The sequence below is a fragment of the Saccopteryx leptura genome, chromosome 1 (assembly GCF_036850995.1).
Source record: "Saccopteryx leptura isolate mSacLep1 chromosome 1, mSacLep1_pri_phased_curated, whole genome shotgun sequence".
Classification (NCBI taxonomy): domain Eukaryota; kingdom Metazoa; phylum Chordata; class Mammalia; order Chiroptera; family Emballonuridae; genus Saccopteryx; species Saccopteryx leptura.
In genome coordinates this window covers 348,974,272-348,986,863 of record NC_089503.1, presented here as the reverse complement: position 1 = coordinate 348,986,863, position 12,592 = coordinate 348,974,272, and the positions used below count along the sequence as shown (strand labels likewise).

General features: G+C 41.4%; 1 protein-coding gene across 2 annotated transcripts in view; it reads right to left on the bottom strand.

Annotated features, from left to right (window-relative positions):
* Positions 1 to 4,054: 4,054 nt before the first annotated feature.
* The window catches only part of IMPG1 (interphotoreceptor matrix proteoglycan 1), a 133,082-nt gene continuing 124,544 nt past the window's right edge, over positions 4,055 to 12,592 (bottom strand). Inside the window, exons 15-17 of one of the 2 annotated variants that reach the window (XM_066358983.1) lie at positions 12,231 to 12,429; positions 7,856 to 7,928; positions 4,055 to 5,135 (exon numbers count right to left, since the gene is read on the bottom strand). In XM_066358983.1, coding sequence (XP_066215080.1) covers positions 5,058 to 5,135; positions 7,856 to 7,928; positions 12,231 to 12,429 — 350 coding nt within the window. In that variant the 3' untranslated portion in view covers positions 4,055 to 5,057. The remainder of the gene's footprint in view (positions 5,136 to 7,855; positions 7,929 to 12,230; positions 12,430 to 12,592) is intronic. The other variant, XM_066358984.1, reaches the window with a different exon arrangement.

Sequence of the window (12,592 nt, the reverse complement as noted above, 5' to 3'; positions counted from 1 at the left end):
GCAGCGAGGACGACCCTTTGCTTACTGCTCCACGGGGTTAACCCCTTCTACTTGCTTAATTGCTTAAAGTAGAGTGCAATGAAGGAAACCACTGGCGGTACATTTCTTAAGAGCCACCGCTAGCTCAATAAATAAAGGTGATTTAAATAAAATGTTAATTCACATGTCAAAGATCTCTTTGTACACAACATTTCTTTTTTTTTTTTTTTTTTTAATTTATTTTTTATTTTTTATTTTTTTTTTTATATTTTATTTTATTTATTTTTAACAACATTTCTTGTGTAGATCTTTCTATCATTTTTAAGCTCGCCTTGCAGAGGGCCATCAATTATTTTTATTTTATTTTTTTTATTTATTCATTTTAGAGAGGAGAGGGAGAGACAGTGAGAGAGGGAGGAGAGACAGAGAGAGAAGGGAGGGGGAGGAGCTGGAAGCATCAACTCCCACATGTGCCTTGACCAGGCAAGCCCAGGGTTTCGAACCGGTGACCTCAGCATTTCCAGGTCGATGCTTTATCCACTGCGCCACCACAGGTCAGGCCCATCAATTATTTTTAATTTTACATCCGTTCTTTCACAAACTCTTGAACAGGCAACATAAAGTTGACCGTGTCCAAATGCAGGCTCAGGTAAAAAAATGCCAACACGCTTAAGCATTTGGCCCTGAGACTTATTGATGGTCATAGCAAAGGCAAGTTTTACAGGAAATTGTCTACGTCTCAATTGAAACGGTAACCCTGTTTGAGATGGAGCCAAATCAATTCTTGGAATGACATGTATTTCACCTTTAGAGGAGCCAAAGACTTAGCTATTATGACATTATTTTTCAATTGGAGAACCTCTAGTCTTGTACCATTGCAAAGACCCCTTCTGGTGTTAAGATTTCTTAACAGCATAATAATTGCTCTAATCTTTAACCTCAATTTGTGAGGTGGCATGCCAGAAGGCGGGACTATTTGATTGCCGTGGCAACTTCACCCCATTGGCTAGTACAGTTACGCAAGAAACCAATAAGCTATCAGCGACAGACACTTAAGCCGCATATAATAAAGATTCCTAATTCCACTAACATGCCTGAGATATGTATTATGAGCCTTGGGTGCACACTGCAAGAACGTGTTTCTAATACACGTATGTCCAATAGTTGTGAAGTTGAGTGGGTGGCACCTTCTGAAAGAATTATGTGAGGAAGAAATAATGCATGCAGGAGCACAAGCCCACACAAAAGACATTCACGTGTGACTGGAGCTCTGCTTTCTATACTGTTTATAGGTCATTCTATCCAGGAAGGTAGTGAATCCTTTTGTTTTGCAAGCAACCAACAAGAGACAATCTAAAGTGGAAATGAGGTGGTATTTTCAGAAGCTTAGAGAACAGAAACAGGCAAGAATAATAATGAAGATTTGTTTATAGAGCTTCATTAATTGGATTTTTAAAAGATATTTTTATTTACAGATTCTTAACTGTGGTTAAGGGCATCCAAATGTATAAATCTTTGGTTTCGTCACCTGAAGTAACTTAAAAGTACTTGGCTCAGTAGAATAAGTATTTATTGAATGAATCAGCTAATAAGATGTTAGAGGTCAGCCTACCTTCTTTTACAGAAGATGTGGCAGAGATACAGAGGTCAGGTAATTTAGTCCTAGACCACATAAGAGATACTAATGCCTTTGCTCCAAATGTGGAGAAGAAAAACAATCTCAATGAGCAAAGTTTCTGAGTAAGCCCTGCGGATTTACAGAAGGATGCTCCTCTGTCACCGCACAGCCTCAGAGGTGAGACAGTTTCTCTGCCATTGCCAGCACTAAGAAGTATTGAGAGGTTTCATTCATCACAGAAGATAAACTTAACAGAGGAGAGAGGATATCTACAAGTGAAAATAACCAGTTGAAGGGAGCAGTGATGGAGGGGGAAGAAAGGGGAGGGAGGTTTGCCTCTGGCAGCTGCACCCCAGGTTGAAAAACATCGGTACATTTGAGATGACAAAGCACCCCTACCTAGATCTTTGCTAATTTTTAGAACAAAGTGTATATAAGAGCAGAACCTGTGGTTATTAAAACTTGGATCAAGATAGACCTGGTGTCTGAATTCTTAGCATCTAGAAATGGCACTGCCCCTGGGAAGCCAGCACTGAGCAGACCTGCTGTGTGGAGAGCCCCTCAGCCACGCCCGACGGAACCAGGGCCAGATCTGTCAGCACACGGAAGTTCAGTTCAAATCAATATATTCTTCCTCCCCGTCACTGACCTAATATGTGAACTTGTCATACTTGTAGTTGGCATCCTTTTCAAGAAGTTTGTCAAAAGATAACCGGAAAAATACACATCAAAAAGAGAATCCTTAATCCTAATTTGTACCTATGCAGAATCTCACCTTCAAACCTTGAATAGTTTATTTATTGGCCATTTTCTTTTCACTTTTGAAAATTTATCTAATTGTAACTGTTACCTAATTTTTTCTCATTTTTCTTAAAAATGTGTATCTAATACTGTCCTAAAATACTGCTTGTACTGGAAATAAAAATAATAAATGCTTTCTATATAGAACTTTCTTTTTATCTAGTGCTTTTAATAGTTACAGGGTTTTATAAATCTTAAACAGTTGTAAATGTTGCGCTTCCTGTCCATGTCTCCCATGGCGTAAGCTCGAGAAGTCTGGGATTCTGAAGCTTTGTCCGCCCACCAGAGCTGGAAACCCAGAGCCGGGTGGCTGCAGGAAGAGGCAAGGAACTCGGGTAATTGAAATGTCCTTAAGTTTTGACCCCAGACGCCTATGGATTTTCACTCTTGGGAACAAGCAGGTGTGTGAGCCACAGCTACTCATTTGCCTAGATTAGAGAAAAACGAAATCTCGGCCGCCTTTCTCCAGGCCCGTACCCATCTGTGAGACGGCACAGGGTGTGAAGACGGGGGGACCAAAGAGGAGTCCTTTGAGTACAGCTGGTCTACCTAGATTACTTCGTTCCCCCCCATCTGGAACCTACTGTGATCAGGTGGGTCTTCTGAGTACGAGGAGACCGGGGCTGACTAATCACAGCAGTTCTCTGGCTGGTTTGAAAAGACCAGTCGAAAAAGTGGGTGACCCAAAGAGTGAGAGGCAGTTCCTTCAAGAGGGGCCTACCTTTCTGAAAATGGAGTGACTGCCTATTTCTCTTTTATGTAGAGAGTGGGAAGCACATTCTGGGAGGCGAGAGGGTTAGGTTTCCATTTTCCCTTTAGGTGAAGTTTTGTTCATGAGCTTTTGGTCGACCTATCATACTTCCAACAAACGTTTTCCTCTGGCAAGTTCCAGGGGCATGGCAATGAGCAGGTGCATTCCTGGCGCCACTGTTTGCTTTGTGGCACTTTATTGCCATTTCACAATTTAAGGTCATCAGATTTCATAGCTCCTGCATGAAAGGAGAATTGGGGTGGGAATAGGGATGAAATTGATGCATTTGCGTGACCAATAGGAGTGAGTTTTCAAGGATTTGTAACCAGGGGCAAATATAATTTCCCCAGGGATTGTCTCTTTTGTTAGGAGACATTTTGTTTTGTCTTAATTTTTGAAGTTTACTGCTAAAATGTTGCTGTCAACATTTACTATTTGGCTATCTTTTGGCAGCATTAAAATCATGCTTGAGTCTGACCAGGTGGTGGTGCAGTGGATAGAGCATAGGCCTGGGATGCTGAGGACCCAGGTTTGAATTCCCAAGGTCATGGGCTTGAGCGTGGGCTCACCCAGCTTGAGCATGGACTTGCAAGCTTGAGCAAAGGGTCACTGGCTTGAGCAAGGGGTCACTGGCTTGAGTAAGGGGTCACTGGCTTGAGCACGGTCACTGGCTTGAGCAAGGGGTCACTGGCTTGAGTAAGGGCTCACCTGGTCAAAGCATTTATGAGAAAGCAATCAATGAACAACTAAGGTGCCACAACAAAGAATGGATGCTTCTTGTATCCCTTTCTGTCTGTCTATCCCTGGCTGTGTGTGTGTCTCTCTCTCTTTCTCTTGCTTAAAAAAAAAAAAAAAGTCATGCTGGAAATCCTTCATTATAATCCATAAAGGAAATCCAGGGAATATGTACTAAAGCACAGACACATTTTGTTATAAATTGATGACTATATAGTGCTTATGTTTTATTGAAATTAAAACTGTAAATGTATCTGATAGTGGAACATTTCAGATAGATACAGAGGAGTTCACTTGCCATTAAACGACACATTAAAATCTGGCTGAACTGGATTACCTTGATGCCCATCTACCTCAGCACACACCGGAGTTAGTGTGATGGAGTTACTAGATTACAGGGAGATACAGTTCATCTGTGGTAGAAACTGGGATTGGTTATGTCACAAAATACAATCTCACTTCCCCCTCCCCAAGCCCATCCAGTATAGTATGTTCTTTTAAAATAGCTTTCTGCAGTAATGAGAAAAGATTTTCTATGGTTACTTTTTCTTCTAATGAAAGAAACCAGAAACTATTGGCAACAAAACAATCTACCATGTAAGCAGCAATTTCTTATAAAACTAATGTGCCTAAGAACTGAAGGTGTGTTGAGTGTGTGTTACAGACACTGAAGTGTGGAGCATATATACCCTCAACAGTGTTTACATACTTTATACATCCATGCATTTAGGGACCTGCATCTCCTTTTAGGTACATGCTAACATGTGAAGAGCTTTGCTTCTGGATATATTGTTTTCCCCTATCCTGCCCAAAATAAACAATGAGTTGCATATATAAATGACCTGTGAGCAATATTTAAGGGCAGCTGGAAGCAAACCTTGTTTACCATTTCCTCCACTATCACCCAGGAATAGCCAAAATGTTTCACTGATTCTGTCTTGGGTTTTGATAAATCTTTTTCTTCAGAATGTGCCGGTCATCAAGTGCATTGTTCTCTATTGCAACATGGTGTGCGCTGGTTCCCAGTGTTGACTATGTGCCTGGCTTCTGATGACCAGTGACTCTGCCTGCCTGTGTTTTTAGAATTTTGACTGAGTGCATACAATTTTTCTTTGAGAAAGCAAGCCATCTCTCTGGAGATAGATTAAGTGATAATATGCACATTTTCAGTTTTTAATTTCCTTCCCGAACTTGATGGTTAAATTCTTCATATCCTGCAGTCAGTAATTCAGAATTTCTTTTCCTGGTTACCTGGAAGAGAAAGAATTTGAAAAGCTTAAAAAATGCCATCCAGGGTCAAATCAATGATTCATTACAAAATGACCTCTGCTGATGGGTGTGATCATGTGCTTGCCATGTGGGATAACTTTCTTGAAAGGTTGAAGATGCCCGCCAAAATACTCCTAACTTTTTAACCTACCAGCAATATATTTTATCTCTTCTAAAACCTATTTCAGGTTGCAGGCTGAACTATCTTTTGAAGCAAGGGTAGCTAGTAGTTTGTGAATTAAAGTCCCCATGTACCTTTCTCACCATAGCAGACATTACTATTTCATGTTGCTTCTTCATTTGAATTGTGTCTTAATTCTACCTTGTACTTCAGGATTTAGTTGGTGCTTGCATCATCCTGGCCATTTTGTTAATATCAGATCCTTTGTCCCATTGTCATTTTATGGCTCAAGTCTGAACTTTTCCTGGCTTTCCAACTTTATTTCAGGAAGTTAGAATGGCTCACATATTCCCAGTGTGTACTTGGACATATGATAATATGATAGGCATTTGGTGTGATTGCCTCAGTATGCTCCTTGATCGTCAATTGACTTTTTTTTTTTTTTTTTTTTTTTTTTTTTTACAGAGACAGAGAGAGAGAGAGAGAGAGGAATAGATAGGGACAGAAAGGAACAGAGAGAAATGAGAAGCATCAATCATCAGTTTTTCGTTGCTACACCTTAGTTGTTCATTGATTGCTTTCTCATATGTGCCTTGACCACGGGCCTTCAGCAGACCGAGTAACCCCTTGCTCGAGCCAGCGACCTTGGGACCAAGTTGGTGAGCTTTGCTCAAACCAGTTGAGCCCACGCTCAAGCTGGCAACCTCGGGGTCTCGAACCTGGGTCCTCTGCACCCCAACCCAATGCTCTATCCACTGCACCACCACCTGGTCAGATGTCAATTGACTATTATAACTGTTTCAAGTGCAAGCTTTGATGTGTTTCCATCTAACACTATAGGTCTCAGGTAGAGTAGACACTGGTTGGTGCTCACTCACTTTTGCCATCAAAGACTAAGCATAATCTTTGAAATTAGGTAATTTCAGGCTACAAATTATCCAAAATATTCTCCCAAAAGTCATTTTGAAAACTCAATGTAGGCTATATTTAACCTGGTAATAGATAAATTGTTTTTCTTTGTAAAATAAATTTTTTTTAGTAAAATAAGTTGATGAGTAATTTAAAAGAGGAATCAAGGACACTGAAAGGAACATTTATCTGAGGATGAACTTTCAGGAATTTTTGAATTTGCTCATTGTTCACAAATCATGTCTTCTACATTTTTCTACATATTTTTTGCTTTAGCTGATCATTTGAAATCAAAAGAAGGTATTTTACAAGAATATACATAAGCCTTGGCCAGTTGGCTCAGTGGTAGAGTGTCAGCTGGTGTGTAGATGTCCCGGGTTCAATTTTGGGTCAGGGCACACAGTAGAAGCGCCCATCTGCTTCTCCACTTTTCTTTCTCTCTCTGTTTTCTCCTCCCACAGCCAAGGCTCCATTGGAGCAAAGTTGGCCCGGGTGCTGGGGATGGCTCTGTGGCCTCTGCCTCAGGTGCTAGAATGGCTCTGGTTGTGATGGAGCAATGCCCCAGATGGGCAGAGCGTCGCCCCCTAGTGAGCTAACAGGGTGGATCCTGGTTGGGTGCATGCAGGACTCTGTCTCTCCGTCTCCCAGCTTCTCATTTCAGAAAAATACAAAAGGAAAGAAAAAGAAAAAGAAAAAAAAATAGACATAAAATGGTTCAGTTCCAGGAATATAAATTATCACTGAAAATTTCAACTATGTTTAAATGCATTGATAAATCACATGTATATTTTTATAAGAAAAGGTTAGGAATATTATAAAATACTTGGATTATTATTTTATTGTTTTGTCTACACATTTTAGTTAATGCAAATCTTCTGTTTCTACCCTTCTTATACCAATAAATGCCTTTTCTCTCCTTAAAATACTAAATTAAAAGGCCTGGCAAAGTGCTTTTATTTACCTCTATTTAAAATAAGAGTCAGGCCCAGAAATGTTTTAAATTTCCTTCAAAATTTAGTAATTAAAATCAATATTTAAAACATTTTTTTTTCTTTTGGATTTTATTCATTTTAGAGAGGTTGGAGGGAGAGGGAGAGAGAGAGAAAGAGAGAGAGAGAGAGAGAGAAAGAAGGGGGAAGAGCAGGGAGCATCAACTTTCATATGTGCCTTGCAGGCAAACCCAGGGTTTCGAACCAGTGACCTTAGCATTCTAGGTTGACGCTTTATCCACTGTGCCACCACAGGTCAGGCAACATTTATTTATTTTTTGACAGAGATAGAGCGAATCAGAAAGAGGGACAGATAGGAAGAGAGACAGGAAGGGAGAGAGATGAGAAGCATCAATTCTTCATTGCGGCATCTTAGTTGTTCGTTGATTGCTTGTTCATTGATTACTTTTTTATATGTGCCTTGACCTGGGGGCCACAGCAGAGCGAGTGATCCCCTGCTCCAGCCAGCGACCTTGGGCTTCAAGCCAGCGATCGTGAGGTCATGTCTGTAATCCCGCAGTCAAGCCAGTGACTCCTTGCTCAAGCTGGTGAGCCCTTGCTCAAGCCAGCAACTTCGGAGTTTCAAACCTGAGTCCTCCGCGTTGTGTCCCAGTCTGACACTCTATCCACTGCACCACCGCCTGGTCAGGCAGGCCAGGCAACATTTAAAAATATGAGTTTACCTTGTTATTTTGCTGGAGCTGGAACTTTTTAACACCAGTTTTATGTGCTTGGTTGTTAGAGCAATGTGATGACCTACAAAAGACAGCAAAAGCATGATATTCTTTTTCTTGAGCTTATCGATACTGACAGCAACTATAACTTCCTACTATTTTGTTTTAACATTATTATGACAAGTGAAAATGGATAGCATATTTTGCTAGTGCTTTTGTTACAGTTGGAGAGACTATGCTTTCTGCATCTCTCCTGGGTTTTGCCTTCCAGTTGGCTTACTGCAGTGGTCTCAGGAGGACTGAATAAAACTCATGCCAAAGATGAGTAAGTTCATCTTGCAGAAGTGGAGTTATTTTTCAAGTAAAGTTCTGAGTTGTGGTTATTGAAAAGCAACTCTAATAGCATTTTATTCATGCAATTTCTTTTTTTTAAATTTTATTTATTGGTTTTTAGATGGGAGAGAAGAGGAGAGAGAGAGAGAGAGAAAGACGGGAAAGAAGTGGGAAGCATCAGCTCATAGCAGTTGCTTCCTATATGTGCCTTGACCAGAAAAGCCCATGGTTTTGAACCAGCGACCTCAGCATTCCAAGTCAAGGCTTTATCCACTGCACCACCACAGGTCAGGCTGTTCATGCAATTTCAAAATAAAATTAAAAAAAAATTTAAGTACATCATTCCAGATTTCTCTATATACGTATTACATAATTACTGATGAGGTCCATGGTTTTGAACCAGCGACCTCAGCATTCCAAGTCAAGGCTTTATCCACTGCACCACCACAGGTCTGGCTGTTCATGCATTTTCAAAATAAAATTTAAAAAAAAATTTTAAGTACATCATTCCAGATTTCTCTATATACGTATTACATAATTACTGATGACAGTATTTACACATTTTGCACCTTGCTTTTTTCCTCTTTATGTTATATCATGGATATAATATTGGGGGATACTTTCTGACATATGTCCCATTATCAGTAAACTTTTCTATCTCCCAATATCCTGCACATTTTAACTTCAAGGAAAGGGGGGAACCCCTTCCCCCCTTGGTGGACATGACCATAGGAAGGAGGGAAAATCTACTCTTGGTCCCAATACTCGGCGAGAAGACAGGAGAGAGAATGGAGATGTATAGTTCTGTATAGTTCCCGGAGGTCGAGTAACAACTTCCTTGTTCCTCCGACCAAGCTAAGGCAGTATTCTCGGTTCAGCTTGTCCTGGTTGGATGATTTGGAGGCTTTGAGACTACCAGGACACGTGCAGATGCCAGAGCCGGAACTAAAAGATAACACGGAAGGAGAGTAGGGGAATGGAGACTCTTTTTTTTTTTTTTTTTTGTATTTTTCTGAAGCTGGAAACGGGGAGAGACAGTCAGACAGACTCCCGCATGCGCTCGACCGGGATCCACCCGGCACGCCCACCAGGGGCAACGCTCCCGGGCCATCTTTGCTCCAATGGAGCCTTGGCTGCGGGAGGGGAAGAGAGAGACAGAGAGGAAGGGGGGGGGGGTAGAGAAGCAGATGGGCGCTTCTCCTATGTGCCCTGGCCGGGAATCGAACCTGGGTCCCCCGCACGCCAGGCCTATGCTCTGGAATGGAGACTTTTTGAAGGACTTGCGGAGACAAGGAGAGCCCCTCCCCCAGTGCATGCAGCCACCACCCTGGAGAAGAGAGGAAGGGCGCGGGAGAGGATCTTTGAGCCTGACTACATAGTTCAGGAAAACAGGTGCCGAAAGTGATTGCTTAAACTGTTAACCAAATGAAGTTTTAAAAACCGGATTGGACTACATTAAACTCCAACCCCCAGTCCCCTTGCCTTCTCCCCTCTAACCCAGTGATGAAAAGGCTCGAAAGAGTGAGGAACAGCTACTGGAGGTAAAATGGAGTCCCCATCGGAGGTGTAGCAAGTGTGGAAACCTCTGACCTTGGTGTAGTTAAGACAATTACTTGTTATTAAGACCTCTTCTTAAGTGTCACTTTGTACCATCACTTACTGAATGTGCCCCCTACATTTGGAAACGATTTTCATTATTATAAATAATGTCACAAAGAACACATTTAGGCCTATTAAAAGACAAAGTGAAAATTTTTAGAGCTGAAGAGGAAAATTCATAAATAATTTATCCTCGTAGATCTAGATTTGCATCTTCCATGTATGCATGATAATTGTGATGAATAAAAGTAAAATTCACGAAGTCAAAGAAAGGACCTTTGAAAAAATGAAAATGTTGTTTATTCTTAGGGGAGTTTTGCCAAGCAAGTTCTTAGTACCACTGAATCTATATATAAAACATCTAAAATGGATGGAACTGAAAAATGTGTGGAGTGTATTCATCAACACTGAATGCAGAAAAAGAATCGACGGAAAATGAAGGTGAAAATACACTGAATGACTGATTTGGCCATAGAGTGACAGAACTGAACTGACTAAAAATGCTTGATGCGTGGCAACGGACCCATCTCAGTAAGGCACTTGCCCTCAATATGGGTTTCCTATCTTTTTTCACTCTCAGGTAGAATAACAGAAATGCATCTACGTTTATAATTCTTCAGAGAATGCTGTTTTCAAAGTTATAGCACTTAGTGTCCTCAGCTGATTTGCTTCAGAGTTGAGGTTTACGAACCAAGCAGGGAATCTCAGTTTTCCTTACAAGGCTGCCTTGTTGATAATTATCAAACAGCTCCAATAATGCTAGCAGCTGAGAGTTTACAGTGAGGTACATCTAATTTATTTCTTACCTAAAGTCATGCATTTGTTCTATTATCCCTATTATAAAGATGAAATATTTGAGGCTTAAAGCAGAGGAAATATTGCTCAAGTTTATTAGGGGTAGAGTTTGAATTTGAACTTGGGTGAAACTGTATTTTTACATTAAAAATTTATTTACTGATTGATTTTTAGAGAGAGAGAAGGGGTAGGGGGAGAGAAAAACAGTGATTTGTTGGTCCACTTTTTTATGCATTCATTGGTTGATTCTTGTATGTGCCCTGATGGGATCAAACCCACAACTTTGGCTTACTAAGATTATGCTCTAATCAACTGAGCTTAAAGAGTTTCTTCTAACCTTTTGGTCAAAAATGAAGGATTGGGCCCTGGTTGGTGGCTCAGTGGATAGATCATTGGCCTGGCATATGGATGTCCCAGCTTCGATTCCTGGTCAGTGCAAACAAGAGAAGCGACTATCTGCCACTCTTCCCCTCTCTGTCCCCCTTCTCTCCCTCTTCCCCTCCTGCAGCCAGTGGCTTAATTTGTTTGAACATCAGCCCTGGGCCCTAAGGATGGCTTGGTTGGTCTGTGTCAGCCTCAGGTGCTAAAAATAGCTTGGTATTCAAGCGTTGGCCCCATACAGGGTTGCTGGGTGGATCCTGGTCAGGGTGCATGTGGGAGTCTCACTATCTCCCTTCCTCTTACCTTAAAAAAATAGAAATGAAGGATTGATTAAACATATCATAGCACATATATAGAATGTTTAATCATTAAATCACTACTGTGTAATCATTAAAAGGATGCTACAGCCTGACTGGTGGTGGTGTAGTGGGTTGAGCATCGGCCCAGGATGCTGAGGGCCCCAGTTTGAAACCCCGAAGTTGCTGGCTAGAGCATGGGCTCATCAGCTTGAGTGTAGGTCTCCAACTTGAGCATGGGCTCATCAATATGAGCCCAAGGTTGCTGGCTTGATCAAGGGGTCAATGGCTGGTCTTGATCCACTGCCCCCGCCAACCCCATCAAGGCACATATGAGAAGCAATCAATAAAACAACTAAAGTGAAGCAACTACAGGTTGATGCTTCTTGTCTCTCTCCTCCCCCTCCTTTCAGTCTCTCTGTCTCAAAAAAAAAAAAAAAAAAAAGAAGAGAGATGCTACAGAAAATATCTACTTACATGGAGGAATGGTCTATATAAAAAGTTGACTACAAAACAAGAAGCCAGGCTGATTGCTTTAGAAGATTCTATATGAACATTCTACATAAACATGTTCATCAAAAAATTATAGGAGTTCATGTGACTTATTTTTTATCTCACAATTTTCTATATTTTACAGTTTTCTTATGATGAAAGCTATTGTATTCGCAAATAGAGAAAAAGCCAAGTATTACAGAAACATACAGACACCCACTCACACAGCAATTAAAGTAGTGGACCATGTGACACTCTTTCTTAGAGCGGACACAGGTTCTCTTTTCTTCCCTGCTGGTCTCAGGGAAATAGCACAGAAAGCCCAGTCGTGGGTGTTCTAACAAGTCCTCCTCCAGGACAGTCTGACGCGCACTGAAGTTTGGAAATCATGGGTTTAAAGGACCACATGAATTCACTCTAACTAACGATAGGTTCCTCAGAATTACAAATAAATTCTGGGGTCTATCAAGTTCGTGTGTTTGACCTACCTGCATGGAGCTCCCTTTCCCTGGGTGACCTCACATTCCCCTCCAGGGGCACAGAGGCCCAGGTCCTCCTGGTGGTCCAGGTGCCCCTGGCTCTCAGACCTCGGTCTGCAGCGACACTCAGCTTCCTTGGTCCACTCATTCTTCACACACTGGGCCAAGTCGCCGCAGGCCAGGAATTTGCAGGGATCTGCTTGATCAGCTGTAAGAGATGGGGCAGGTATTAATGACAGCGTGGAGGCCTGAGCAGTGACAATGGCAAAAGCCAAAGGCATTAGACCAAATATATGTGCTATTTCTCCATTTTGAAGTGGGTTGCACAGTAGTGATAACAGAAAGGAGTGAAAAGAGAATCACACATTTCT